Source organism: Manis javanica, chromosome 14 (assembly GCF_040802235.1).
Source record: "Manis javanica isolate MJ-LG chromosome 14, MJ_LKY, whole genome shotgun sequence".
Lineage (NCBI taxonomy): Eukaryota > Metazoa > Chordata > Mammalia > Pholidota > Manidae > Manis > Manis javanica.
Window position 1 is genome coordinate 9745226 of NC_133169.1, and position 23451 is coordinate 9768676.

General features: G+C 50.5%; 3 protein-coding genes and 1 long non-coding RNA gene across 9 annotated transcripts; 2 read left to right on the top strand and 2 right to left on the bottom strand.

Moving 5' to 3' along the window:
* The first annotated feature begins 3183 nt into the window (after nucleotides 1–3183).
* On the top strand, nucleotides 3184–9900 carry GPATCH4 (G-patch domain containing 4). 3 transcript variants are annotated; one of them, XM_017639750.3, is made up of 8 exons: nucleotides 3184–3317; nucleotides 5468–5603; nucleotides 6028–6101; nucleotides 6203–6295; nucleotides 6395–6481; nucleotides 7990–8081; nucleotides 8327–8377; nucleotides 8613–9900. In XM_017639750.3, exons 2-8 carry the CDS (start codon nucleotides 5525–5527, stop codon nucleotides 9442–9444), a joined length of 1308 nt encoding a protein of 435 aa, XP_017495239.3. In that variant the 5' UTR covers nucleotides 3184–3317; nucleotides 5468–5524; the 3' UTR covers nucleotides 9445–9900. The 3 variants fall into 3 exon arrangements, with proteins under 3 accessions (XP_017495239.3, XP_073077234.1, XP_073077235.1); XM_073221133.1 differs by having other exon boundaries at nucleotides 3258–3374; XM_073221134.1 differs by lacking the exon at nucleotides 3184–3317 and adding an exon at nucleotides 3437–3882.
* Nucleotides 9901–10201: 301 nt separating this feature from the next.
* NAXE (NAD(P)HX epimerase) lies at nucleotides 10202–12687 on the bottom strand. Of its 3 annotated transcripts, none has more exons than XM_017639752.3 (6): nucleotides 12440–12687; nucleotides 12196–12304; nucleotides 11941–12051; nucleotides 11747–11860; nucleotides 10866–11013; nucleotides 10202–10517 (listed from the first exon to the last, which is right to left on the bottom strand). In XM_017639752.3, the coding sequence occupies exons 1-6, from the start codon at nucleotides 12619–12621 to the stop codon at nucleotides 10315–10317; spliced, it is 867 nt and encodes a 288-aa protein (XP_017495241.2). In that variant the 5' UTR covers nucleotides 12622–12687; the 3' UTR covers nucleotides 10202–10314. The 3 variants fall into 3 exon arrangements, with proteins under 3 accessions (XP_017495241.2, XP_073077236.1, XP_073077237.1); XM_073221135.1 differs by having other exon boundaries at nucleotides 12196–12300; nucleotides 12440–12682; XM_073221136.1 differs by having other exon boundaries at nucleotides 10816–11013; nucleotides 12196–12300; nucleotides 12440–12682.
* On the top strand, nucleotides 12318–15003 carry LOC108383328 (uncharacterized). Its single transcript, XR_001849757.3, has 3 exons — nucleotides 12318–12444; nucleotides 14653–14723; nucleotides 14844–15003. It is a non-coding gene; the product is annotated as an uncharacterized lncRNA (long non-coding RNA).
* A 1117-nt stretch (nucleotides 15004–16120) lies between these two features.
* On the bottom strand, nucleotides 16121–22920 carry TTC24 (tetratricopeptide repeat domain 24). 2 transcript variants are annotated; one of them, XM_073221489.1, is made up of 8 exons: nucleotides 22841–22920; nucleotides 20924–21627; nucleotides 20519–20695; nucleotides 19802–19930; nucleotides 19509–19621; nucleotides 19078–19176; nucleotides 17987–18081; nucleotides 16121–17837 (listed from the first exon to the last, which is right to left on the bottom strand). In XM_073221489.1, exons 2-8 carry the CDS (start codon nucleotides 21621–21623, stop codon nucleotides 17666–17668), a joined length of 1485 nt encoding a protein of 494 aa, XP_073077590.1. In that variant the 5' UTR covers nucleotides 21624–21627; nucleotides 22841–22920; the 3' UTR covers nucleotides 16121–17665. The 2 variants fall into 2 exon arrangements, with proteins under 2 accessions (XP_073077590.1, XP_073077589.1); XM_073221488.1 differs by having other exon boundaries at nucleotides 20519–20722.
* Nucleotides 22921–23451: the final 531 nt, after the last annotated feature.

Sequence of the window (23451 nt, forward strand, 5' to 3'; positions counted from 1 at the left end):
AAAAAAAAAAAACCATCCATAACTCATCTCTTAAACTAAATAAATCCAAGAAACTTAAAGATTTAAATGTAAAAATGAAGCCAGAATAAATCATATAATGATAATTTTTAAAATTGGAAGACAACTTTTATTGCTTTTTAAAGAACAGATTACACAATGATACACTTAATTGTAGACAATTTGACAAACATAAAAACAGTAAAAATGAAAATCCCTCTTAATCCTACCATACAGAAAAAGTGAATTTTGACATTTTGTTGTCTGTCCTTCCACACTTTTAAGACGTTTTACACATTACGTGCAATTTTTTTAGTCCTGATTGAAATGGCAACGTGCAATAATTCATAGAGCCAGCAGGTGGCGCGAGAGCCGCATTACCAGCGCAGACGGAGTTCGCGTCCTCCGCCCGGTAGGGGGATCGCCACCGGCCTGAGGCCAAAGCTGTTCAGAGACGGAAACGCCACCGCCGAGACCTCCAAATTCCAGACGCGGCCTTCAGGCGCTTGCTTTCCGTGTGCTTAGCTAAGCTCCCCGATTTCACAAAGCCATTTCTTAGCCCCCGTGACAGCAGTGCCAGGAGGAAGAACGAGGCTGGGATTCCTTGCTGGTTTCTTTCCAGCATGGTCCTCCCCTCCCACTCGTGTTGGTGTCCTTATACTGCCCCTTTCAGAAGTGTTTGCACGGCATTTTTACTGATGTATCTGGAAATAGTTCATTTTTAAAAATATTGAAAAGCTACCCAGATGGATGTTTCTGCTCCCCTGAAACTGCACTTGTCCCCTGAAAACTGCACTTGTCTAGGGATAACTCTGGAAGTGGCTGCAGGTGCTATAAAGGAAAGGGGGCCCCGCTCCCCTCCATTCTCCCCCCCACCCCCACCACAGCAGGCACTTACACACTGGGGTGTTTCAGCCCCTCACAGAGGAGACACCAGGGCCAGGGAAAGGCAGAGAAAAGAATTAGAGTGATGCGGCACTCAGACAGGTCTCGACCCCAACTGGAAAGTGTGATGGTACCCAAGCCAGACAGCAGTGGTGCTTCAAAGAGAAGTAAATGTTCCTTAAGCAGAACTCCTACTAGACTGACTCAAGGAACAGCATTCAGCGGCTGAGACCTGTCTTCTCGCTCCATTTCCTTTCCTTGGGTTATCTGGCCGTCAGGTTAGTTACATACAAATGGGGCAGTTACATACAACATGAGAGTATGGTAAGAATTAAATATGACAATGTTTGTGAGAATATTTTAAAGTGTAAACCACTTTTTTAAATTAAAAAACACAGTTCCTTACTTCCAAGCACCACAAGGGATAATGTTTTTATTACCATGAACTCAAATGGTTAATGAAGTAGGAAAATAGACACTTCCTAGGCCAAGTATTAGGAAATAATGTCAGTCTAAGGAAAACCCTGTGAGACACAGACACACCTTCTCTTTCTCAACAGAAAGAAAAGTAAGTCTATTACATAAACATTGCCAGTATTTGTGATATAGGCTTTTAAAATTCTCACATTGTAGTTGCAACCACAGCTATTTTCTCTTCCCTCAGTCTCAGATTTCACTAATGAAAAATAACACGAGATGGAGGGAAGAGAAGTAATTTAGGAGTTTATGAGCCATAGGGATCTGCTGGCATAGTATGATTTTTAAAACACTTTGAGTGGATTTAAACTCAGTATAGAAAAATAACTCAGTATCTTAATTTTTAGGATTTAATTTTGCTCCAGAAATTTGGAAAGGAATTCAAGAGTTGGTAATGCCAGCGCCACATTCACTTCCTTCTGAAGTTCTCCCCTGTTGCCTATCAGGTTTATCCTCATCTCTGTGCCAAGGGCCTTGGCACTGAGTAACTCTGAGTTGTATCCATTTGTTATTTCAAAATTATTTTCCCTGATCAAATAATATATGCTAATTACAGAAAATTTTAAATTCAGGGAAAAGATACAAAGAAGGGGAAACTTACTCATAATCCCTGCACCTGGGAATGACTGTTTATAACATGTTAGTGTTCTTCTCTTCCTTTAGTGTGCCTACTGATTTTTTTTTAGATATAATTCACATACCATAAAGCTCATCCTTTTCGAATTTTCAGACCACGAAAAGGGTGCTCTTGAACACGAGGAGCGACTTGTTCAAGATCACACAGTTAGTGGCAGAGTAGGAAAAGGACTCAAATCGTCTTCCCATTCACAGAATGTTCCCCTATTGAATCCAGCCTCCGAGGAGTATCTTTGAAGTTCTCCATATCCCTTCTTCAAATGTCTAAAATTCCACTAATCAAGTCCCATTGTTTAAAGTATTGTCACCATGTAGCATGTTTTAAAAGTAATGGGCATGAGGGAGCATGACGTACTGAGCAATTGTGACAAGGCTTTACTGTGAAATGGCTCTTTTTTATCTTTGGAAGTTCCTAGGGGGCGCTAAGTACCCGGCAACACTGATAACAGCGAGGCAGGATGAAGGAAACTTTCCGGTTTTGGTTCTGGGTGGCTCAGTGAAGCCTAGAACAGTTTGTGGGGATGGGGGTATATGGCAAACCCTCTTGCTGACTTCTTCGCAGTATCTTCTTTCCCTCCACTGCTCAGTGGATCCTCATACGTACAAGGCAAGCCCAAACTCCTCAGCCTGGCATGCACTCCGGGATCTTGCATGTCTCTCCATGCCCCATTTCCATCTCCTCCAGTTCCACTCAAGGTCCCAACTTTCCCTGGCTAGACTAGGAGCCCCCCAGTGAAGTCAGGACTCGTGTCTTACGCATCTTTGTGTCACCAGTAACAAAGGGGCAGGTCCTAGCACAAAGTGTTTGATGAAACTACTGAAACCTCTACTCTCTAGGCTTTTATAGATAACTGACCCTGCAGGCTGTTTACATATCCGCAAGATCACCCCAGAGGTGCTACCTCCTTCTCTGCCTCCACGAATCTCAGGCACTCTCGATGCTTTTCCCTAGTTTTTCTTCCTCTTATTTGTGACCAGGACTAGCCCAATGTCGTACCCTAAGCTGTTCTTGGCATCCTGAGAGGACAAGAGAGGGCTGAAGACCCTTGGACACTGCGGAAGAGAAGGGAAGAAGCAATTACACCACCTCCAGAACTTCTGGAAATGGGGGGGGGGGGGCGGGGGCGCGCGAGTTTCTGGGGCAACCATGTAGGCCAATGGAAACCTACGTAGCTTCTCCTGGGAGGACCAGGGTTTTAGTTTCGGCGGGGCATCTCTATGGTTTAGACATCCTAGAAGGACCGGAACGACACTTCCGGGAAGATGGCGGCGCACCAGTCAGAACGGGCACATGTTTCCGCGGAGAGAACCTCACGGTGACGGTAAGGGGCTGCTGTGCCCTGAATGGTGGCAGCCAGAGCCCGGGTTCAGCGGCAAACGTGAGAGCACGGGAGTAATTTTACCCAAGTGAAGCTGCAGCGGGAGGGCTAGAATTTAGACAAGAGGCAGAGACCCAGGGAGAGGGTAGCCGGCTCTTTAGAACCGCTGTTAAGAGTGACCCTGGGCCACTTCTCCAGGAAACTCCGATCGGAGAGACGTTTCCACAAAGTGTGCGCTCAGCGTTCACAAAGACTGCAGCACTCAGCTTGGGACCTAGTTGCTTCTGTCCACGGTTGTCCATTGTTAACCCGTTAGAAGTCATGCCATTCCCAACCTATGTTGTTCAGTTCAAATAACGACTAAACGCATTCTCGATTCCTGGCGTCTCATTGAGTGCCTTGGAACTGGGGAATAAAGCCCGTTTCTGACGTACGGGACGTATAGTTTCTAATTACTAAGACAAGGGATAAGGAAGCAGAAAGCACAAAGAACTATAAGAGACTGAGGAATGTAGTGATTAAGAACCAGTTCTGAAATGTCTGCGATCCTGGATCCACTACTTGCCAGGTATTTGATTTGGGCAAACCTCTCAGTGCCATTTTTTCATTTGCACATTGCAGTAGTAACACCTTCTAATAGGGCTGTTGGGAAGATTACATGAGATAATCTGTGTGAAACAATTAGCAACAGGCTGGCACTGAGTAAATGCATGTAAGATATTATTGAAATTTGAGGGCTGATAAAGATAACTTCTGAGGCAGTTTTGAGGTGGCCTTAAAGGCCTCAGTATTTGAATTTTGCTGCTCCTTACAATGTCTAGAAGCAAAATAGGACCATTTTTTACTCAATGCTTTTCTCTTGGGATTCTCATGGTATCAGTGAAGTTTTCAGGTAAGCATTCTTCACAGTAGAAATATGAACAGAAATGTGAGTCATCCTGAATTCATTGTTCTTCATATTAAACAGTCATCATTCTTAAGCCTAATATTAGGAGGGATGACTTAAATGATATGTCTAATTTTTTTTTTAGGCATACTTACTATACCTTCTTGAACTCAAAAGTTTTCTCCTTCAAAGCTGTCACTTGGAAAGCTCCGGGATTACTCCAGTAGTGGCAATAGCTTTAAAAATAGTCTGCAGTGCAGCAATAGTAGTCTTAGTTTTTAATGTCTTGTGTGTTAAGCCATACTAACCATTTCAGAGGCAAATTTGGTAATAGGTTGGGTGATGCCACTCTGGGGTCCAAAAGGAGGAGCATCTGAGTGACTATAAAGAACTGCAGGTGAGGTGACAGAAGAGAGGTTGCTTTGGAGTCAGGCACCCTGGGCTCATATTCCAGTTCGGTCTCTTAGCTGTGTAACGCCTGGCAAGAAACCCAGGCTTTGCTTTCCTCGTTTGTAAAATAAGGATAATACCTATTACACAGGACTGCCCAGATTAAATGAAGCAGTATTTCAATATGTGTAATCTACCTGGTATGCACTAAAGGCTCGGTAAGAGTGCCCTTCCTAAGCTGGAGTGTTCCAGAAGGGCTGCTGCAACAAGCTTGAAAGACAGTGGCAATGGGGGAGAGGTGTGTAGCCCCTATATCTAGAGGACACATAAATGCTGGGGGAACGGGTATAGAATATAAGCTCTGTTAAGTACTATTATCTCGTAACTCCCATTAACAAGCACTTCACCACTTTGTTTTTACATGGTAATAAGTTGTGGGGGACATTATCACATAGTGGTAAAAAGTGAGGACTCTGCCGACAGGCTGCCAGGTTTGAGTTCTACACACATCAGATGTGTGACCTTGAACAAGTCACCTAGCCTCATAGGGCCTTAATTTCCTCATTTATAAAACAGGGGTAGTAATATATTCCTGAATGTAAAGTTCAGGAAATCTTCTGGGAAGATTGGATGAAATAATCCATGTTAAGTTTTAGCACAGCCTGTCTTGTGGTCAGCCCCCCATAAGTTTAGGTATTATTAACATGAGTCCACCTTGACTTATTGACATGTTGATGTTGACCTCTCTGTGATCAGACAGGAAGACCCCCAAGGACTAGGCCTGCCTTCTGCATCTCCCCCTTGCTCAAGAAAGAATTATCATAAGGGCAGTCAGGATGGAGTTAATGTTCGGGCTCTTTTTCCCTTTCCCTTAAAGGGGTGATCGTGACCTTGTCTCTGGTGAGGGCCAAAGGACAGTGACTCTTTTCTCACCATGAGTGTCACCCCGGAGGTCAAGAGTCGTGGGATGAAGTTTGCTGAGGAGCAGCTGCTAAAGCATGGATGGAATCATGGTGATCCCCGTGGGGCCCCTTCCACACCCCCTCAACAATTTGCCCCTATGTAGTCCATTCAGTTGGAGAAGGAAAAGCTAGTTTAAAGGGAAAGTTGCAGGAAGAAATTTTCTGACTTCCAGAAAAGGAAAGAATGCAAGAAATTTGACAATGGATAGTGAGAAAGAAGAGACTGGGAGGTTTGGGAGAGGGAGGAAAAGACATGACCTGTGTCCTAAATTACAAAGGAAAAGGTAGTTCAGGCCAAAAGGTAGGGAGACCCATGGAGAGGTCTAGGGAGAATGGAACTGGGAGGGCTTCCGAGAGGTACAGAATATGCCCAGTGCTACATGTGTGCAGTGGCAAGGAGTGGCATTGTTGGGGTGCCTTAGGAGGGCCCGGGGCAAGCAGCAGAATAAGTCAAGTCACTTACTCTCCTTTGCAGGCAAAGGCCTGGGCCGGAAGGAGAACGGCATCACCCAGGCCCTCAAGGTGACGCTGAAGCAGGACACTTATGGGGTAAGACCGGTCAGGCTGAGAGAGTCGGTGTGGATGGGAGAGAGGTCCGTTGAGGACTGGGTGGGGCAGGTCCTCAGAGTTCATACGTCTTCCTCTGGCAGGTGGGCCATGACCCTGCCAAGGAGTTCACAAACCACTGGTGGAGTGAGCTCTTCAACAAGACTGCAGCCAACTTGGTGGTGGAAACTAGGCAGGTATGAGCCCTAACAGTGGGCACATGACACATGAGGGCCTGGGACATGTGGGTGTAGGGAAATGTGGCATATCACCCACTCATTGGTAATTCCCCACAGGATGGAGTACAGATAAGGCACCTTTCTAAGGAGACCACCCGTCATAAACATCCCAAGCCCAACTTGCTGTATCAGAAGTTTGTGAAGGTGAGAGAGTCCATTCTCTTTTCCATCCCTGATTCCCCTTGGGGCCTAAATAGTCGCCTTGTATGCCTTACCTATTCTCGGGACAGTCCTAATAACATAGTGGGATCCTGCGACCAACGACCCTTGCAGTTGCTCACTTAGACTGCCCAGACCCACAGCAAGAATTGAGGTCTTCAGGTTGCATGGATCCTTGCCATCTGCTGAGGGGCAGCATAGGTAGTGGGAGGTGCGGTACCTTCAGGAGTTGACAGAGCAGGGTGGGAGGGGATGTCTGAGTCCAAGGACCTAGAAGCCAGAGGAGACCTGACAGGTTATTTGACCCATCTTTATTTTGCAGATGTGGCCAAAAGGTGTGGGGGGTGGGGAGTGGCTTGCTGAAGACAGCCCGTAGCTGGTTAGTGACGGCAGACAGTAGAGCTCAGGTCTGCAGACTCCTGCTTTCTAGCATACCAGCAGAAGGCACTAAGCATCAGTGATCATTTACTAGGTGCTAAGTGCTTGCATGCTATCTAGCAGCTCTTTCCCATTCTCATCTCTATGGCCATCTTCCGCCCTCATTCAGGCCATAATTTTCTAATTTCTCTCACAGCTTCCTAACCAGACTCCCTGCCTCTAATCTCACTCCCCACCCCAATCAGTTCATCCTCCACAAAGCATCCAGAATATTCTAACAGACTTTATTGTGTCACTGGCTCCTCCTTGACCCTGGATGATACAGTCCAGATTTATCAGACTGGTTCATGTGGCCCTTCCTGCCCTGTCCCTGCCGCTTCTCTAGAATCGTCCCTTGCCAGTTCTCTCAGGATCTCTACACTTTAACCAGATGGGTTTGGATTCTTTCGAAGATACATGTTCTTTCACCTTCACGTATTTGCAGATGCTAGTCCCTCTGCCTGGGACATTCTGCTTCCCTTCTCCCTTTATCTGCTGACTTACCTTCCAGAGATCAGCTGTTTCTAGAAACTATTCCCCAGACCCTGAAGTCTGAGTTAGGTGCCCCTCCACTTATCTTAGGCAACACTTCTGTCATAACTGCCTGTGTTCTGCTGTATTCCTTTCTCTCCACTGTGTAGATTCCATCAGGCTGGATCCATCTCATTCTTTTTCCACTCTGTATCCCCAGCCCCTTGACCCACAGCAGGTTCTCAGTTAATCTGGTTAAGTAAGTATTGTGCACAGGGAAAGGTGGGGGTGACCACCAGGGGTCACTTGCCCTACTGTGAAAACCTGGTGACAGTCCTTCCCCCCCCTTGTTCTGCCTACTAGCCAGCTTGAGTCAGGGAGGCCAGGATTGCCACTGTCACCCACACCCCTGCCTCCCAAACTGCAGCCTACCTCCTGCCCTAGTTGAAGTATGCAGTTTGGCACAACTCTGTGGGTCTGCAAGGAGCAATGTTGGGTCCTGGCAAATGTGTGCCTATGGCTGTGATTTCTGGGGGGTCTTCCAGAGGGAAGAGGTATGGCACTGGTGTTAAGTGGGCCCTGTCCACCCCTGTGATCCCTTCTAGACGGCCACACTGACTCCAAGTGGGGAGAAGCCAGACAAGGACGTGGAGAGCTACAGTGATGACGACAACCAGCGGCCCAGGCCTCCAAAGATGTGAGACTTCATTTAGCACTGGGGTGTGTGGGAGTTGATGGCTTCAAATCTAAGAAAGGACTACGTCTAATTCTTGACTAGGTCTCTTTTGGGGTGGAACTGTGTTGTACTAATCTTTGTATCCCCTGCACCTAGAAGTGCCAGGTCCTGAATAGGAACTTAGTGTTGATGGAATGTGTTACATGGGGAGAGACAGGCCTTCCCACCAGATCTCTTTGTGATTCCTGATCTCCCCCGCACTGCAGTCTGACCGATGAGATGCTGCTCCAAGCCTGTGAGGGGCGAACTGCACACAAGTGAGTGAGACAAGTGCCTTGGGATCCCTTCTTGTCTCCCCATCACAGGTCCACCGTTGAGGATGGCCTGTGCCACTTCTGTACTCTTTCCATCTCATGCAAATGAGTCCTACCCTCTGCCCATGTCCGAAGCTGCCTGAAGATAGGCAGTTCCTCCCTGCCAATGTTCCCCACAGTCTCAAGGGTCAGGCCCATTCTCCGATACCTTGCTCTGACTTAGGCCCGTCTGTTTCAGGGCTGCCCGTCTGGGGATCACAATGAAAGCTAAGCTTGCTCGGTTGGAGGCCCAGGAGCAGGCCTTCCTGGCTCATCTCAAAGGCCAGGACCCTGGGACCCCTCAACTGCAGTCTGAGAGCAGGCCCCACCGGAAAAAGAAAAAGAAGAAAAGGAAGCAGGAAGAGGAAGCAGCAGCAACTGAAAGGAACGCAGAGGAGACCCCAGAGCATACCAACCGGAGCGCCAGGAAGAGCAAGAAAGGACAGCATCAGGGAGAAAAGGTTGCAGGTGAGAGAGAGGAAACAGCACCGGGGAGTGAGGCAGGAGAGGCCACAGGAACAAGTGGGCTCTGGGAACCGAAGAGCAGAGAACCACCTGATCAGTACTTCAGGACAAGGACACAGCAGCAGCATGAAGAGGCGGTGGCAGTGAGGACCTCAGACAGAGGAGGAGCGCAGGCTGTCGGTGGGGTCAGGGCAGGGGAGGTAGAGAGCAGAGCACACACTGACCCACGCAACAGAAGCAGGAAGAGGCGGCAGCCTGAGGACCACGTGAACATACAGGAGGAAGCAGGCCAGGAGGCTGTTGCAGACGGTGGGACCAGGGAGGCAGAGAGCAGAGCATGCAGTGACAGGAAAAGCAAGAGCAAGAAGAGGCGGCGGCATCAAGAGGATGAGGATGCCTTGGGTGCAAGGGATGAAGGAGATGAGGAGGTGGGCGAGACTAAGGAAGCAGAGCTCAGAGCACACACTGGCTTAAGCAGCAGAGGAAAGAAGACGCAGCAGCAACTAGAGGAAAGAGCTGGAGTTAGCACTGACCAGAGAGCGAAGAAGAGACGGAAGAGAGACTGAAGGTGTCAAGGTGGGGCTCGGTCAGTTCCTTTTTAGGAGCTGAAGCCGGAGACCTGTGTCAGTGCAGGTCTTCTGCACCCTCTCAGGTGAGGAGTGCCTCCCAGGGAGGAAGCGGAGCGCTGAACACTAGTCTACTGAGAGGAGAGCCGTAGCACCGTGCCCTAGCTCAGCTTTGGACCCAGACACCACGAACTCCAGTGCCCGTAGGAGCCAGACGGCCACAGGACAGAGTGCTGGGGACTGTGGGAACAGGAATGCAGAAACCCTTTGAAGAGGCATCCTTGCTGAAAGCTGAAAACGGATGCTTATGTGAAAGTACACATTTCTAAGTATTGTGAAGGCTAAGGAAAACATACAAATTTAGATCTAAGCACTGAATTCCCACAGGTTGCCAGTCTGTAATACTATATCAAACGATTAAATAAATACCAGCTTTGGCTCCTAGCCTAAATGTAAGTCCTGACTTGCACTCCATTTCCAGCCAGGAATGTCCTGAGTATAAGTTTCCTTGGATGTTTTTGAAGAAATTCCTTCTGTGAGCCTCCTGTAGTCTTGCTACACTGTTAAGTGGAAGGAGCAAGCTAAGAGGACAACCCTGTGCATCCCAAATGGTTAAGAATCGTGTGTGTAAAGGACAGTACACCTCACTGGGGAGCCTTTTTCAGCATCAGAGAGTCAATCTTCATTGCTCCCCGCAAATGCCACAGCACTCTTGCCTGTTCTGTTCCCCCAGAGAGATGGCACTGTAACTCCAGGGTTGCTCCGGCTCCTGCCACCCATTAACCTTTATTGCTGAAAGAACTCCCAGTATTCCACAGTTCTGGGAGAGGCACTAAATCTTTGGTGGGAAGAAGGCCCACCCACGTTCCCTCACTGCAGGCGATAGACACAGTCAGTGGCAGGGTAGGACGGCAGATTCAGCTGGTACTTCTTTTCCAGAGCAGGTGGCACGAAACGACCTCCCAGGTAGTGGTAGCGACCGGTAAACTGGGTTGCAGATTTTTTGGGTGCCGTCAGGGAGATGAGCAAGTCTGGCTGGATCCCTCCAGAGCTTCCCTTCTCCACATCCCATCCTGAAAAGTGGGCCGTGTTCAGGAAGAACAGCACAGGCCAGGTGTCTGCTCCCCTACTACACTTTGCTCCCCCTCGTCCGTAGTGAGAAGCCCTTGCACTCCCACCTGAGAACTCATCCTTGAAACTCCACGTACCCCTGGGCTTTGGGCATTTGGAGCCAACCTGTACAGGGTCCTCCTGAACTCCTTGCTCCCTGGCCCTGTTGCAGGATCCACAAAGCTCTGTTCTGCTGGAGACCTGACTTACTTCAGACTTGGTCTGAGCCCTGAGTCAAGCGTCAGGACTCTTGGTACTTGCCTCAAGACACGGCAGGTTCCCTGTCCCCCTGCCCTCCTTGGTCCCAGCACCTGAGGGAATGTCGATACTGGCAATGGGCACAGTGAGTCCATTCAGGACACTCAGGATGCTGCGGAATGGCTCGCGAACGTCACCCTTGAAGCTGAAGCCAAAGATGGCATCCACCACCAGCTCATACAGTTCATCAATCAGCATGGGCTGTGGTGGAGCAGGAAAAGGAAAGGGTGTCAGAGCCAGCAGCTGCACAAAGGGTCCTTAACGGGAGCGGGCAGTCCTCAGCACCCACAGACCATTCACAGAGGCACAAACATTTTATCTCATTGAGAGGTCCAGAGTTAAGTGCAGGTTGGTCACTGAGGCGAAGCCGAGTCCAGACACGTTCTCTGTTTGAGTGCCTGTCTGCCACTGGGGAGGCTACAGTGTGGGACAGCCTGAGACTGGGAGTCAGGAGGGCAGCCTCCGGTCCCGGCTCCACTGTGATCTGTTTCTGTGACTTTGGACAAACTGCTTGCCTTCTCTGCACCTCAGACTCTGTCTGTAAAATGTGTTAAGAAATCTCAAAATAAAACCAAGTTCTCAAGTTCCCCTCCCCTAAATCATCTACAGAAAGGGTTTAGGATGAGGCTGTCACTTCAGCCCCTGAAATGGTATAGAGAACGTGTTAACTGCATGCTAGGGTGGGAGGAACTGACTGCAGAGTAAAGGAGTGACCCGGGGATGGATGGCCTTGGCGACTCAGAGCCACCGCACGGAGGAGGGTCTTACACTGCTTCTACCAAACAGCCCTGTTCAGGCACCTTCTCAGTCAGGCACCATGCCTACCCCCTAAGAACTTATCATCTAGGAAGGAAAATAAGCAAATGAGCTCGGCCTGGAAACAGGGCAGGAGAGTAGAACACTGGCAGTATGGTACCGAGGTGGAGCCACCTACCTCTGGGGGCATTTCACCAAGGAAAGGGATGTCCATTTTCTGACACTGAGTCACCAGTGCAGTGAAGAGTGGCTTGTTAGGCCTTTTGGGATAATAGACGGTTGGTTGGTAGCCCTAAGGGAAAGGAAAGGGGTAATTCAAGCCTAGATCCTAGAAATCTCACCCTCGCCCACAGCCCTTCCCCACATACTTACAAAGAGTTTGAGGTGTCGTGCACAAACCAGGCCATCTCCTCCATTATTCCCGGGCCCACAAATGACCAGGACAGTAGGGGGGTTCCTGGACATGGACGTGGGAGGATATGCCTGGAGGCAGAGTCAGAGGGTGTTCAGAAGGTCTTTGGGCAGAAATGGCGCAGGTTTCGCCCCACTGTCCTTCCCACTCCATCGTGGATGGGCCAGCAGGCTTAAACATGACTCGTCCCCAAGGTCTGGAGGTGCGCCACTGACCTTGGCAATGGCTGTGGCACAGCTCAGCCCAGCCAGCTCCATGAGTTGGTCCACGCTGAACTGGTACTCGTTAAAGAGCTCCTCGTCCACGGCTTGGGCCTCCTCCTGGCTGAGAACACCCACAGCCTGAGCCCCGCCCCTCGGGGGCTCCGCGCGGGGCAGCGCAGCCGGCGCAGGCCCCGCCCCGGGGAGAGAGCCGTCCAACCCCGGCCAGCGGCCCGTGCCCGCCCGGAGCCTCGCCTACCTCAGGTACTTCACCGCTGTGCACGCCATGACCTCTGGGTCCCCGCGGCCACCCGAGTTCAACCGCTGCGGCCCCCACCAGGGGGGACCCGCGAGGCAGGCGCCGGCCGGGGCTCTGAAGCGGGGCAGGCGCGAGCCCGCAACCAGCAACCCGAGCCCCAGCAGCGCCCGCAGCCCGGACATGCGGCCCGCAGAGCGCGCGCCCCCGGCCCGGCTTGCTCCGGCGCATGCCCGGCGCCTCGCCCCGCCCCCAAGTGAGGCGGAGCCCGCACGCCCCTCCCGGAAGTGGTCGCTGGCGGGCTGTGTGCGTCCCGGCTGTCGCTGGGCCAGGGCGCTCCGGTGCGCCCCGCCCTGGGGGTTCGGTCCTACCCGGCCCGGCCTCGCTGTGTGCTAGCTGCATCCTGCCTGGGCCCCAGCCTTTTCCTCGGAGCATTTACATATTGCCTCACATTTCCAGACAGGCCGTGGTGTTTTGCTCTCAATCGCCCTTTGAAAATAATTGTTCGTGTTTTTGTCGCCCTTTCAAGAAGCTGTGTATAGCATAGCCGTTAGCCCGGGCTTCTGGCCCTACCACTCACTAGCTGAGCGAAATTGGGCACTCCTGGTTTCAATTTCCTCTCTATAAAATGGGGATAATGTTCTTTTTTACAGTACTAGCTTTTTATGTAACTTAGGACCCCTCTGCCCAGTAGTATGTTTGCTTCCCCTACCTTTGTTACCAAGATAGCGCGCTGTACTTCCTTAATCATACATACTAACCTATCCACTTTTATCAAGATAATAGCTATGGAAATTGAAAATTACAATTCTTTAATAGTTTGAGTATGCCACAGTTAGAAACGCAGTTGAAAACAGAGACTTCATGTCATGATGACATTTTAAGGAAAACCTAAAGAGGAAGATTAAATTTTTTACCTGAGAACTTGTAAGAATGCGAAGACACGATTGCATGATTAAGGAAGAAATTTTTGGAATACCAAGCCAGTTACCATTGAGGCATTAAGGTAAAGAGAATTATCCAAGTGGAATGACAGTCTTGTTTTTCTGCTAGTTTATTCTTTTCTGTATTACGAATTGCATTCCTGGTGAGTTCACTGAGAAAGTCAAGAACCCCACCTGTTTTAACTATTCCTTTATTGTTCTCCTTTCTAATTGTAAGAGGTTTGTCATCTCCTATGGAATGTTGGCTTCCAGCTGTGCTTGTTTTGGAAACTGAATTTATCAGACTGCGTGTGGTGCAAGATTGTTTTCATTAGACTGTGTGGTCAGAAATTGAGTTTATTCATCTAAATTTTAATGTAGAGTGTACATGACAACTGGATAATCTGATTCAAGACCTCATAACTTTATTTTATAAGATCACCAGTATATAAGTAGCTTCACTTTTATATATCAGTCAAGACTGCCTATGAGGTAGGCCTATTTGAGAAAATTAATTTGATGATTCTGAAGATTCATTTCTAAACACAACGTGAAGCATGCTTCTTTGACATAGATAATATTTTGAATACTTGCATGTGCCAAGTGCTAAAATGAATTGTCTCATTTATCCTCACAGCAATCCTGTTATTATTCCCATTTTATGAGAAAAAGGAAGCTCAAAGATACTGAATGCCATACCCAGTGATACTGCAATAGCTGTCAGTGGAGCTAGGGTCCAAGCAGCCTGACCTAGAGGCTATATTGTAAAGCATAATTCTATGCTGAACTGCCCTCCCCAAGTGCAGAAGTATGTAATTAAAGGGCTGTGTGCTGACTTCATTCTGATGCAATTGTAGCTGTAAAATAATGACACAAGCTATATCCCACCCGACACCCCCAGAATTTATACAACAAGCAAATGAGAGATATCCCCAGGAAGGTGATGCCCAAGACCTAGTCCACCTTATTGCTGCCTTTCAGATTTGGAAGTTTTCTTTGGGAAGTGCCTTCAAAACCTCAAAGTTTAGAGAGGGCATGGGGATCAAGCACCTGCTGAGTTCTAGATGTTTTACATACATTATCTAAATCCTGTCAGTTATAGGATGTACTTTTATCCTCACGTTACAGATGAGGAAATTGAGTAGCAAAGACAAGTCGAGTAATTTCCCAATACAGCTATTAAATGGTAGAGCCAGTGATGGTTGATAGTGGGTTGGCCTGACTCGGTAGCAATACTCCTGTGTGGCAGACTTGTCCCTCAAAATCCATTCTCCTTTCTTCCTTCGGTAACAGAACCCCTGAGTTTTATCTGGCCAGATGGCTGCCCAGCTAAATGTTACATTTTCCAGTGTCCCTTGCAGCAGGTAGGCATGCACATGTGATGACCAGTGAGATATGAGAAATAGTATACTGCCAGGTCACACCCTTTAAAAAATGAATGTTTCCCTCCCCCTCCTCTTTTCTTCTTACTGGCTGGAATGAAGGTATTATGCTGGAGCTGGAGCTGCCATTTTGGACCATGAGAAGGATACCATGTGTTGAGGGTTGCAGAGCATCCTGCCTGACTCCCCAAGCTCCATGGAGACACTATGTGAGCCCTGGCTGCTTATATGAGAAAGGAATAAAGTTTTCTGTTTAAAGGCACTGTTATATTGGCCTTTGTTACAGCTGATTAACCTGCATCAAGACATCTTGAATACCTGACAAGATAATAAGGTTCATTTAGACAAGGAAGATTAACAGCAATGCCCCCAGCACCTGCTCCTGTGCTTGACATGTAGCAGATCCTCTACAAATATTTTAATGAGTCTTCAAAATCTCACTGTGAAGTAGTTCACCTTGTACTAGAAGCCCTCTTATTTAAATGATCAGGAGTGGATTATTTTAACTTAAAACAAAAAATACATTGATTTGCCATTTGTCAAAGTGTGGCCAGGGTCTTTTCTTTGATAGGGCCAATAATCATTGTTCTCCATGTTTACTGCTTAAATCTCAGTTATGTATAACATGCAATTTCCAGTTTGCTTCCTTAAGGTACAACAAATAACTAACGGTATGTTTGAAGTAATCTTGAGTGCAAAACTCATCTAGATTTTTATTATTTTCCTCCAATCTGTAATAATTTTCTTGCTTAATCTACTCAACAGTTTTTAAAGAGACTCACCTTAATCAGGTCTTCTAAGGATTCAACTTAATTTTCATTGAAACAGTGCTTGTTTTCACACTTTCAATTAATCAATTTACATAATATTTCATTAAATTGCAAATTACAATAACACATACAACCGGCATACACATCTGATATCAAGCAACCAACTCTTGGTAAGCAATGGCTTAACTGGGGGAGTGGAACCACATAGCATATTAAAATTACAAACCTCACTGCCTAGGTTTGAATCCAGCTTCTCCATTTGCTAGTTGCATGATTTGGGAGGACAAACTACTTAACCTTTGTGTCTTCTTTTCCTCATCTGTGAAGGGATTCCTCTGTTGTGAGGATTAACGGGGAAAACACTTGTGAGGCACTTAGAATAGTGTGTGGCATGTGTTACGTGATCAATATGTCACAAAACAAAATGTTACGGCTCCTGGCAGCAGTTGTGTCCTACAGGCTACAGGCCCAAGGGCTCCAGCAGGCGCTATATTTCATGAAGGCAGTGGATGCATCGGGTGGTTAAGATGAATCTTCTGTGGTATTATATCCCCCTTGAGTCAGTAACTCCAAAGCCTCTTTTTCAAGAATTTTTATTGTTACTTTTTTAATTGACATACAGTTGATTTACATTATTTCCAAAGCCTCTTGACCAAGATGTCTTAGGCTTTAGAACTGGCAAGGGCCATAGCTGTCACGAAGTTTGACCCAGACAGAAAAGAGGGAAATTCACCATCTCCTTTTCTTTTTTTTTGCCTATTCAGTCCAAAAACCCTAAAGAGCAAACACAGTGCTTGTCCAGCAAAGCCCTTGTCCAGCCGGTTCAGGAGCGCACTTCATGACCATCTTGTGTTCCGTGTCCACACAGCACTGGACAACCAGGGAGGGCCCTGGTCTCTAGAAACCCTCAAGTGTGTGTGTTGAGGAGCTGCCACAGAGGCCAGGGCTGTGGCCAGCAGGGCGGGGTCACGTGACTGTGCAGAACCCAGACCCGGTGGGTCTCCTCTGAGAGTTCCCGCTGGGGGTTTCCCCGGGCTCTTTGGAGGACCTGAAGGAGGTAGGAGGGGCCCGCCAGTGGGAGTGATGGGGAAAGAACAGAAGGTAGCCTGCCCCGGCTCCAGCTTCTGCTTCCCTGTCCGGCCCTTACCTCTGCTGGTGGGTTCCAGGGTGGGAGGCAGGAGGCTTAAGCTGCATTTCCCCCCTTTCAGCAGGACGCTCCCTTTCCCTGAAGCCTACAGTCAGGCCAGGCAGGAGGCAGGGACCACCCCGGGCCCCCAGAGCTGGGTGAGGGTTGTTCACTGTGCTACAGGGCAAAGACAAAGAGGCTCAGAGCACTATGTTCCCAAGCACCCAACCACATCTTCCCCAATTTTAACAGGTCATGTTCCATTAAAATCTTCCAAGCCACGTCCTCTCCAACTTCTTTTATCCATTCTACAGGTCTTCTCCCCTCTCCCGATGACCCACCTGTTGGCTTGGGGGCCATGGGGTACCAGAATACCAGGGTGCTCCATTCTGAGGGGCCCTTGGCCTCCAAATGGAAGATGGGCCCTGGGTCCTGGACCTGGGTGGAGAGGGACAGACACATTGCTGGACTCTCTTCAACAAGAACCATCACGGTGGAAAAGAGAAAGCTTTGGGAGGAGAACAAAGAGGGTGGGTGTCAAAGGATGCGTTAGTCACTGTACAGAGGGTGCACCAAGGACGATGCTCTGGACGGGGGTAGGTGCCTGGCAAACCTGGGCCATAGGAAGGTTTCACTGGTGCCTGGAAGAAAACACACTTAAAAGAAGACATCAGTGAATTCAAGTGAAGTAGCAAGGAGCTCTGCCCTCAGAGTTCAAGATCTTTGGGGAAGAGACTGGTGAACTGCAGGCTAGGGTAAGAAAAGTACCCAGGCCCTGGCATGCAGTGGGCTTTCAATGAACCATGATGCTCCAGGGTGCCAAGTTCTGGAAATCAGGGAGCCCTGGAAGCAGGGAAGAAGCGGGGATTCCAGACAGGGTTCAGGGGAGATGGGCCAGGGCCTGGAGAGATGGGCAGAAATGGGGGGAGAGCTGGTCAGGGCTGGGAAACTGGAGGTTATGGGGGGCAGGCCTCAGCTTTAGAGCTGGGTGGGGAACAACAGGGTTGGGGGACAGGGCAGTAAGGGGGTCAGGGAGAGTGCCCCCATCCTGGGGGAGGGGAGGCACAGCTGGGGGCGGCCTGCTCCCACTCACGCTCCAGTCTCGGTGCCCAGGACTCCATGGGAACCTTCACCAGCTCCTCTTCCTCTTTTGCCTGGTGCACCCCCTCTAACTCTTCTTCTTCCCACCCATTTGAAGATCTGTAGGGGCAGGAGAAGGGGCAGAGTGGTGCCCCAGCCAGGTCCCTCCTCCCTCAGGTGCCCCTGAGGTCCCACTCCACTGCCTGCCCACCTCCCAACACCCTCCAGAGGCCACATGCACCGGGGAGCTCTGCCTCCGCCCCCTTCACCTGTGCTGCCCATGCGCTGTGCCCCTTCCCACCCTGGCTGGAGTCACTGTGCAGCAGGCCCCACCTGGAGCCTGGGGCCTCTCTGGAGCCGACCTCTGGGAACGAAGGGGAGTAAAGGGGATCCGTTTGAGAAAAGCAGCCTTCCCAGCTATGGATGTGTGCATGAGTGTGTGTGCCCTCCACACTCAGTGGCCCCGGAGAGAGAAGTGCTAGAGACAGACCAGGGCATACCCCATGCCTGAGAATAAATTCCGGGGTGAGGCCCTTTGTTCTGTTAAGACCCCTGCTAGTGCCTCTCAAGTTAGAACTTGGGCTCACAGACTAACAGACCTGCCCAGAGCCTGACCACCACCCCATCCTGCCTGGCACCTCCAGGGACAAAGTCACAGCAAGTTGCCAGCCGACTTCGGAAGCAACCCGGGTGTTCTGACCCCCAATCCAGTCCTCTGCCTGTACCAGACTAATTTTATTTTGCTTGTAAATTATAAATACGGTATTCTAATCTTTAAAATAAGAAGGGGCATAAAACCTATTCAATAAATGGAATAAATATATGTTTCAGCTTCTGGGGTGGGAGGTTGCCTGAGGGCATCTCAAGGTGTGAGGGAGGAGGCAGTAGGAGAGACATCGACCTGTTGAGAGAGGCTGCGAGGTGGGGGCCGGGGGAACCAGAGGAGAGGCGACAGAGAAATGACCCCCCGTAGAATGGGAGATGGGAGAGGAGCTGCCTTGGAGCACTACCCCCATCCTGTGGCCATTTGGGGAATTGCAGTCAAGGACATAAATGTTTCCTCCTCCCCCTGGGTGTGGCCCAGTATCCTTGATTGCATTCCTTGGCCTTCACCCACTGGCTAGTTACCACTCAGCCAAAGCCATGGCACAGCCCTAGTGGTAGAGACGTGCCACATCTTCTGCCCACTTCCCCAGGTGGCCTCAGGAAAGTGATATATGTCCCATATAGGGGCCCCCAGGGCAGATGACAGCAGCTGATTGATCTCAGGGCCCTTGGGGACCTAAGCTCTGTTTATGCCACCCCCTTCTCTAGGTAATCTCTGCCCACCCCCAGCATCTTGTCTCAGGTGTCATCTCACCAGAGTGTGAGTAGGGACCAGCCCACGCTGGGCTACATGGGTCCTCATGGTGTCCGCCAGCTTGGCCACCAAACGCTCCCGCACGGGATCTGGCTCCTTCTGGGGAGAGGGTGGGGAACGGGTAAAGGGATAATGGGGTAATGGGTTTCTCAGTTGTCTGGGGATTGGGGGAGAAAGAAACAGCAAAGGGAGGGGGGAGGGTGCTGTCTTCCTTCTCTTCTGCCCCATCCACATGCCTTTGCCAGGGCCCTGCCACTGCCTGCCTAGGACTGTGTACAGGGACAGCCTCTTCCTGATAGTGTCGGACCTGGCACGCAATGTGTCCAATGCATGAATGGTGGGGAGACGACAAGAGTGAAGGCAGGAGTGTCACTGGAGAAGGCTTCCGGGAGGGACGGCAGGAAGTTAGATTCTGAGCTGCAGGGTCTCACCTGACACCGGGCCAGAGCTTCCTTATAGTGCCTCAGGGCCTGATCGTGCTGCCCCAGTCTGGCTGCAGCAGCCCCCAGCCCCTCACAGGCCTGCCACTGCCCCTTCACGTCACCTGGGGAAGACAGCCTGAGAGGTCCTCCCTTGCTCCCTACCCCACTGACTCCCCCCTCCATGGGTATTCCCCACCCACAGGTCCCCCCATCTGCCTCCCTCCCAGCCCCAAGGACCCTCAGCCTCTGCCCCGTCCCCCAACCACCACCACCAAGCCACTTGCTAGTGCCCCTGCCCTCACCAGCATCCTGTGCAGCCTGCAGAGCGTGCAGGTAGTTGTCTCTGGCAGCTTCGTGGTCCCCCAGCTGGCTCAGTGCAAATGCCAGGCTGCCGAAGCTCCGGCCCTGCTCCCAACGCTGCCCCACAGAGCCTGATGGCAGAACAGGCCCCATCCTAAGAGGGGAACTTGGCTGCTGGGGCATTAGGACTCTACCCACCAACAACCAAGGGAGGGTCCCCAGGAGTCCTGGTCTCAGCCCCAGCACACAGCTCCTGCACCAGAGTCCTGACTCTCAAAACCAGCGTCTGCTCAGTCCTGAGTTCTGTCCCGGATACCTCCCCCTGGCCAGTGTGAGCCCTGCAACAACCCTGTGAGGCAGGCGAGCCAGGTAATCATAGCTCCATTTTTATACCTGTGGAAACTGAAGCTTGGAAAGTGAAAACGACTGGCCAAATGGCACACAGTCATTGGGTCAGGGGCACTGGGCTCCACTTGGGCCTCCTCTCCCAGCCACTGCTCTTCCCTCTGCCCATTGCTGCCCTCCCAGCCCCAGGCCTCAGCCTCTGCACCCACAGCCCCCATCCTGTCTGGCCATCCCTTCTCCTGCATCCCCAGCCCTCACCCCCCATTTCTGGCTTCCAGGTCTCATAACATCCTGAAGATCCAGCTACTCTTTGACCTTGGGGCACCAGCTTACTCCCTTGGTACTAATCCCATTCCCCAGCACCTGGCACCTACCATGCAGGTTGGCAGCCCTCTGGTGAAAGTCCCGGGCTTCCTGGTAGTTGCCAAGGGCATTGTGGGCCATCCCAAGGTTTCTTAGCACCGTGGCCTCCTCTCCGAGCCCCTGGCACAGGGGCAGGGCCTGCAGGAAGGCCTCTGCTGCCAGCGGGAACAGCTGGAGCTTGGAGTAGCCTAGGCCAAGGTCGTTATAGAGTTGCCCTAGAGGGCATGGCCAGGGTCACTGGTGGCCATGTCAGATGCAACGTAAAGTGTATGGGCGCAGCCCCTGCCCACTCTCCCTGGGTCCCCTCAGCCCCTTCCCCAGCCCTCAGAAATGCCTCTGCTTCCAGCCCGCCTCTCGGAGTATCACCAGGTCTGAATCACCCCCGATCTCATGCCTTCTCTGCCCAAAGGCCTCACCCAGCAGTCCCTGCTCAGTGCTCCTCTCAGCAAGCCTCCAGCTCTCCTCCAGCACCTGTACCACCTCACGCACCCCGTGCTGCCCATTCTTCAGCATGCATCCTGCCGCAGCCCCCAAGGCCAGGGCTGCAGCCCGGGGCTGCCCTGCTTGGCCATAGGCCCGGCTTGCTTCCTGCAGGCAGTGGGCTGCTGGCTCAGGCTGTCCCAGAGCCTGGTAACAGGCTCCCATTTTTGCCTGGGCTTGCCCCTGGTCACCTAGTGGCTGGTAGGGGCCCAGAGACATGTGGTACCAGGCCAGAGCTTGAGGCAGATCACCCAGGGCGTGGTAGGCCAAAGCCACATTGAAACACTGGTCACCGTGACACTTGCCCAGTGCCTTCTCTTCAGGTTGGGCTCGCAGGAGCAGTTCGAGACCTATGGCTGGGTCCCCAGTCTCCACGTAGGCAGCCCCCAGATTGAAGGCACAGGCCCGGAGCACAGAGGTGTCCCTGGTTTGTGGGACCTTGGAGGCCAGGAGGAAGGCCCTCTGGAAGTTGGTCAAGGCCTTGTGGCTCTGGCCGGCCAGCAGGGCCCCATGGCCTGCCCTGGTGAGGGCTTGGATGCTGGCCTCTTGCTGTGGCCACCGTCTCTTCTTCTTTTTCTTCTTAGAGGTTAAGGGCTCAGGCTCCTGGGGGATATCCTCAGGGGTGGGGGAAGACATGGTGCTGGCAGTGGGGAGCAGAGGGGTCAGTATGTCACCGGTGGCTTCCTTGAAAGCTGGACCCCTCTAGGGAAATTCAGCTTTACCCGTGCCCAGGGTTTTAAAGATTTCTCTCTGCCATCTCACTTTGCTTCATCTAGCCCACTGGGCACCATACCAGCTCTCACTCTGGTGTCCCAACTGATTCTTAGTCCTCCTTCAAGACTTAGCTTAAGCAACGACTTCCTTCAGAAAGCCTCCTCCCCCTCACCCAACTGGGTCCTTCTCCTTCCCAGAGCTACTTATGCCTGTCTTTTAAGGCACTTTATACTGGGTTAAAGTTGTTGACTTTCTTGTCTATCTCCCCTGCTAGGTTTGGAGCAACTCGAAGGGTCTGGCACATAGTAAATTCTCAATAAATGTTCACTGAATGAGATGAAAAAGTTCTGGAGATGGATGGTGGTGATGGTTGCAACAACGTGAGCATACCTAATGCCACTGGACTGTACACTTAAAAATGGTTAAAATCTTAAGGACAATGTGTAAGAGTGTGCTATATATTTTTTACTCTAATAAAAAAATATTTGTTGAATGAATAAATGAACAGAGTACACAATGGGCCTCTCCCCCATCATCTCCTCCACGCTGTGCCTCCTCATATACCCATCCACTCATAATCTAAGCACCCCTGCTGTCTAATCTCAAGATGTAGTTCAAGTCAGTTCAACAAATACCGAGATCTGCTGCTATGTCCAGGACCCATACAAGGCTCTGGGGGCTCAAAGCTGCACAGCCTATTGAATTGGCAAGGAGACAGCCTCCAGGAGAGGATTCTGTCTTTTCATTTACTGCCCATTCCCTGACTCCTTGGCCGACTGTCTGCTGGCTAGTTCTGATCCCCAAGATCCTGCTCTGGTAGTCAGGGTCCTCTTAAATCCAAATGCATTTCTCTCACCAGCATGTGTTTCCCTGTTTGTATCTGTCCCCTTTTCACTGAACTCTCCTTCCAGGAGGCAGGAATAAGAGTGGAGAAGACTTGTCAGGCACTGAGCTCTCAGTCCCTCCCATTTTCTTCCATCTTTCTTCTTTTTTAGAGGAGGCAGGCAGAGGTGATTCTTTTTAAAGAAATTCTCTCTGCTCCTAAGAACACCCAAGAAGCCCACCCTCAAGGCCTCACCCCTGGGGCATTCCTAGGCATCTGCACCGGGTCTTGGGGCCCTAGCCACAGGATGCCTTACCTACTTCGATCTTCTCTGCAGCAGGCTTCCTGGAATGGTCTCTGGGGCTTGGTTTACTTCCCCTAGCTCTTAGCTCAGAGCCTCCGGGGTTACTAGACAACCAGGTACTGCCCTCCACTTCTAGGGAGTTTTTTGATTGACAGCTCAGGTGCCCTATCTTAGTACTGAACACTGATGGTGCTTGGGCACAGATACCTGGATGCCACAGCCTTTCCTGCCCCACTGCTCTCCACCCCTGCAGACAGACATCTCAAGTCCCTCACTTCAAGCAATGAATCAAAGCATCACGGATGGGCATGTTACTAGTCAAAAACTCAAAGATCATCTGTCCCATACCCACGTTTCACAGAGGTGGGTACCAGACTCAGAGAGCAGGTGTGACTTTGCCTGAGGTTGCAGAACAGTCACATAGCTGGGATTAGACCTCAGGTTTTCTGAGTCTGGGCTACCTAGCCTAGGATCCTTTCCACTACCTTTTGAGTGCAAGCTATAATGAGGCTTGGGCTGTCCCGGAAGTGAACCCTTTCACACACGAACACACACACACACTCTTACACATTGTGCTTCTGAGTGGTAGTTTCATATTTGGGAACAGGGCGAAAGGCTGATGG

Coding starts and splice junctions, on each gene's coding strand:
- GPATCH4 (XM_017639750.3), top strand. CDS start 5,525: ATGAGTGTCACCCCGGAGGTCAAGAGTCGTGGGATGAAGTTTGCTGAG. Junction 5,604..6,027: donor AAAGCATGGATGGAATCATG/GTGATCCCCGTG, acceptor TCTCCTTTGCAG/GCAAAGGCCTGGGCCGGAAG. Junction 8,378..8,612: donor GAGGGGCGAACTGCACACAA/GTGAGTGAGACA, acceptor CGTCTGTTTCAG/GGCTGCCCGTCTGGGGATCA.
- NAXE (XM_073221135.1), bottom strand. CDS start 12,667: ATGCGCCGGAGCAAGCCGGGCCGGGGGCGCGCGCTCTGCGGGCCGCAT. Junction 12,052..12,195: donor GTGCCACAGCCATTGCCAAG/GTCAGTGGCGCA, acceptor CTCTGCCTCCAG/GCATATCCTCCCACGTCCAT. Junction 11,861..11,940: donor CACGACACCTCAAACTCTTT/GTAAGTATGTGG, acceptor CCTTTCCCTTAG/GGCTACCAACCAACCGTCTA.
- TTC24 (XM_073221488.1), bottom strand. CDS start 21,623: ATGTCTTCCCCCACCCCTGAGGATATCCCCCAGGAGCCTGAGCCCTTA. Junction 19,931..20,518: donor GAGGGCTGCCAACCTGCATG/GTAGGTGCCAGG, acceptor TTCTGCCATCAG/GCTCTGTGGGGCAGCGTTGG. Junction 18,082..19,077: donor TGGTCCCTACTCACACTCTG/GTGAGATGACAC, acceptor CTTCGTTCCCAG/AGGTCGGCTCCAGAGAGGCC.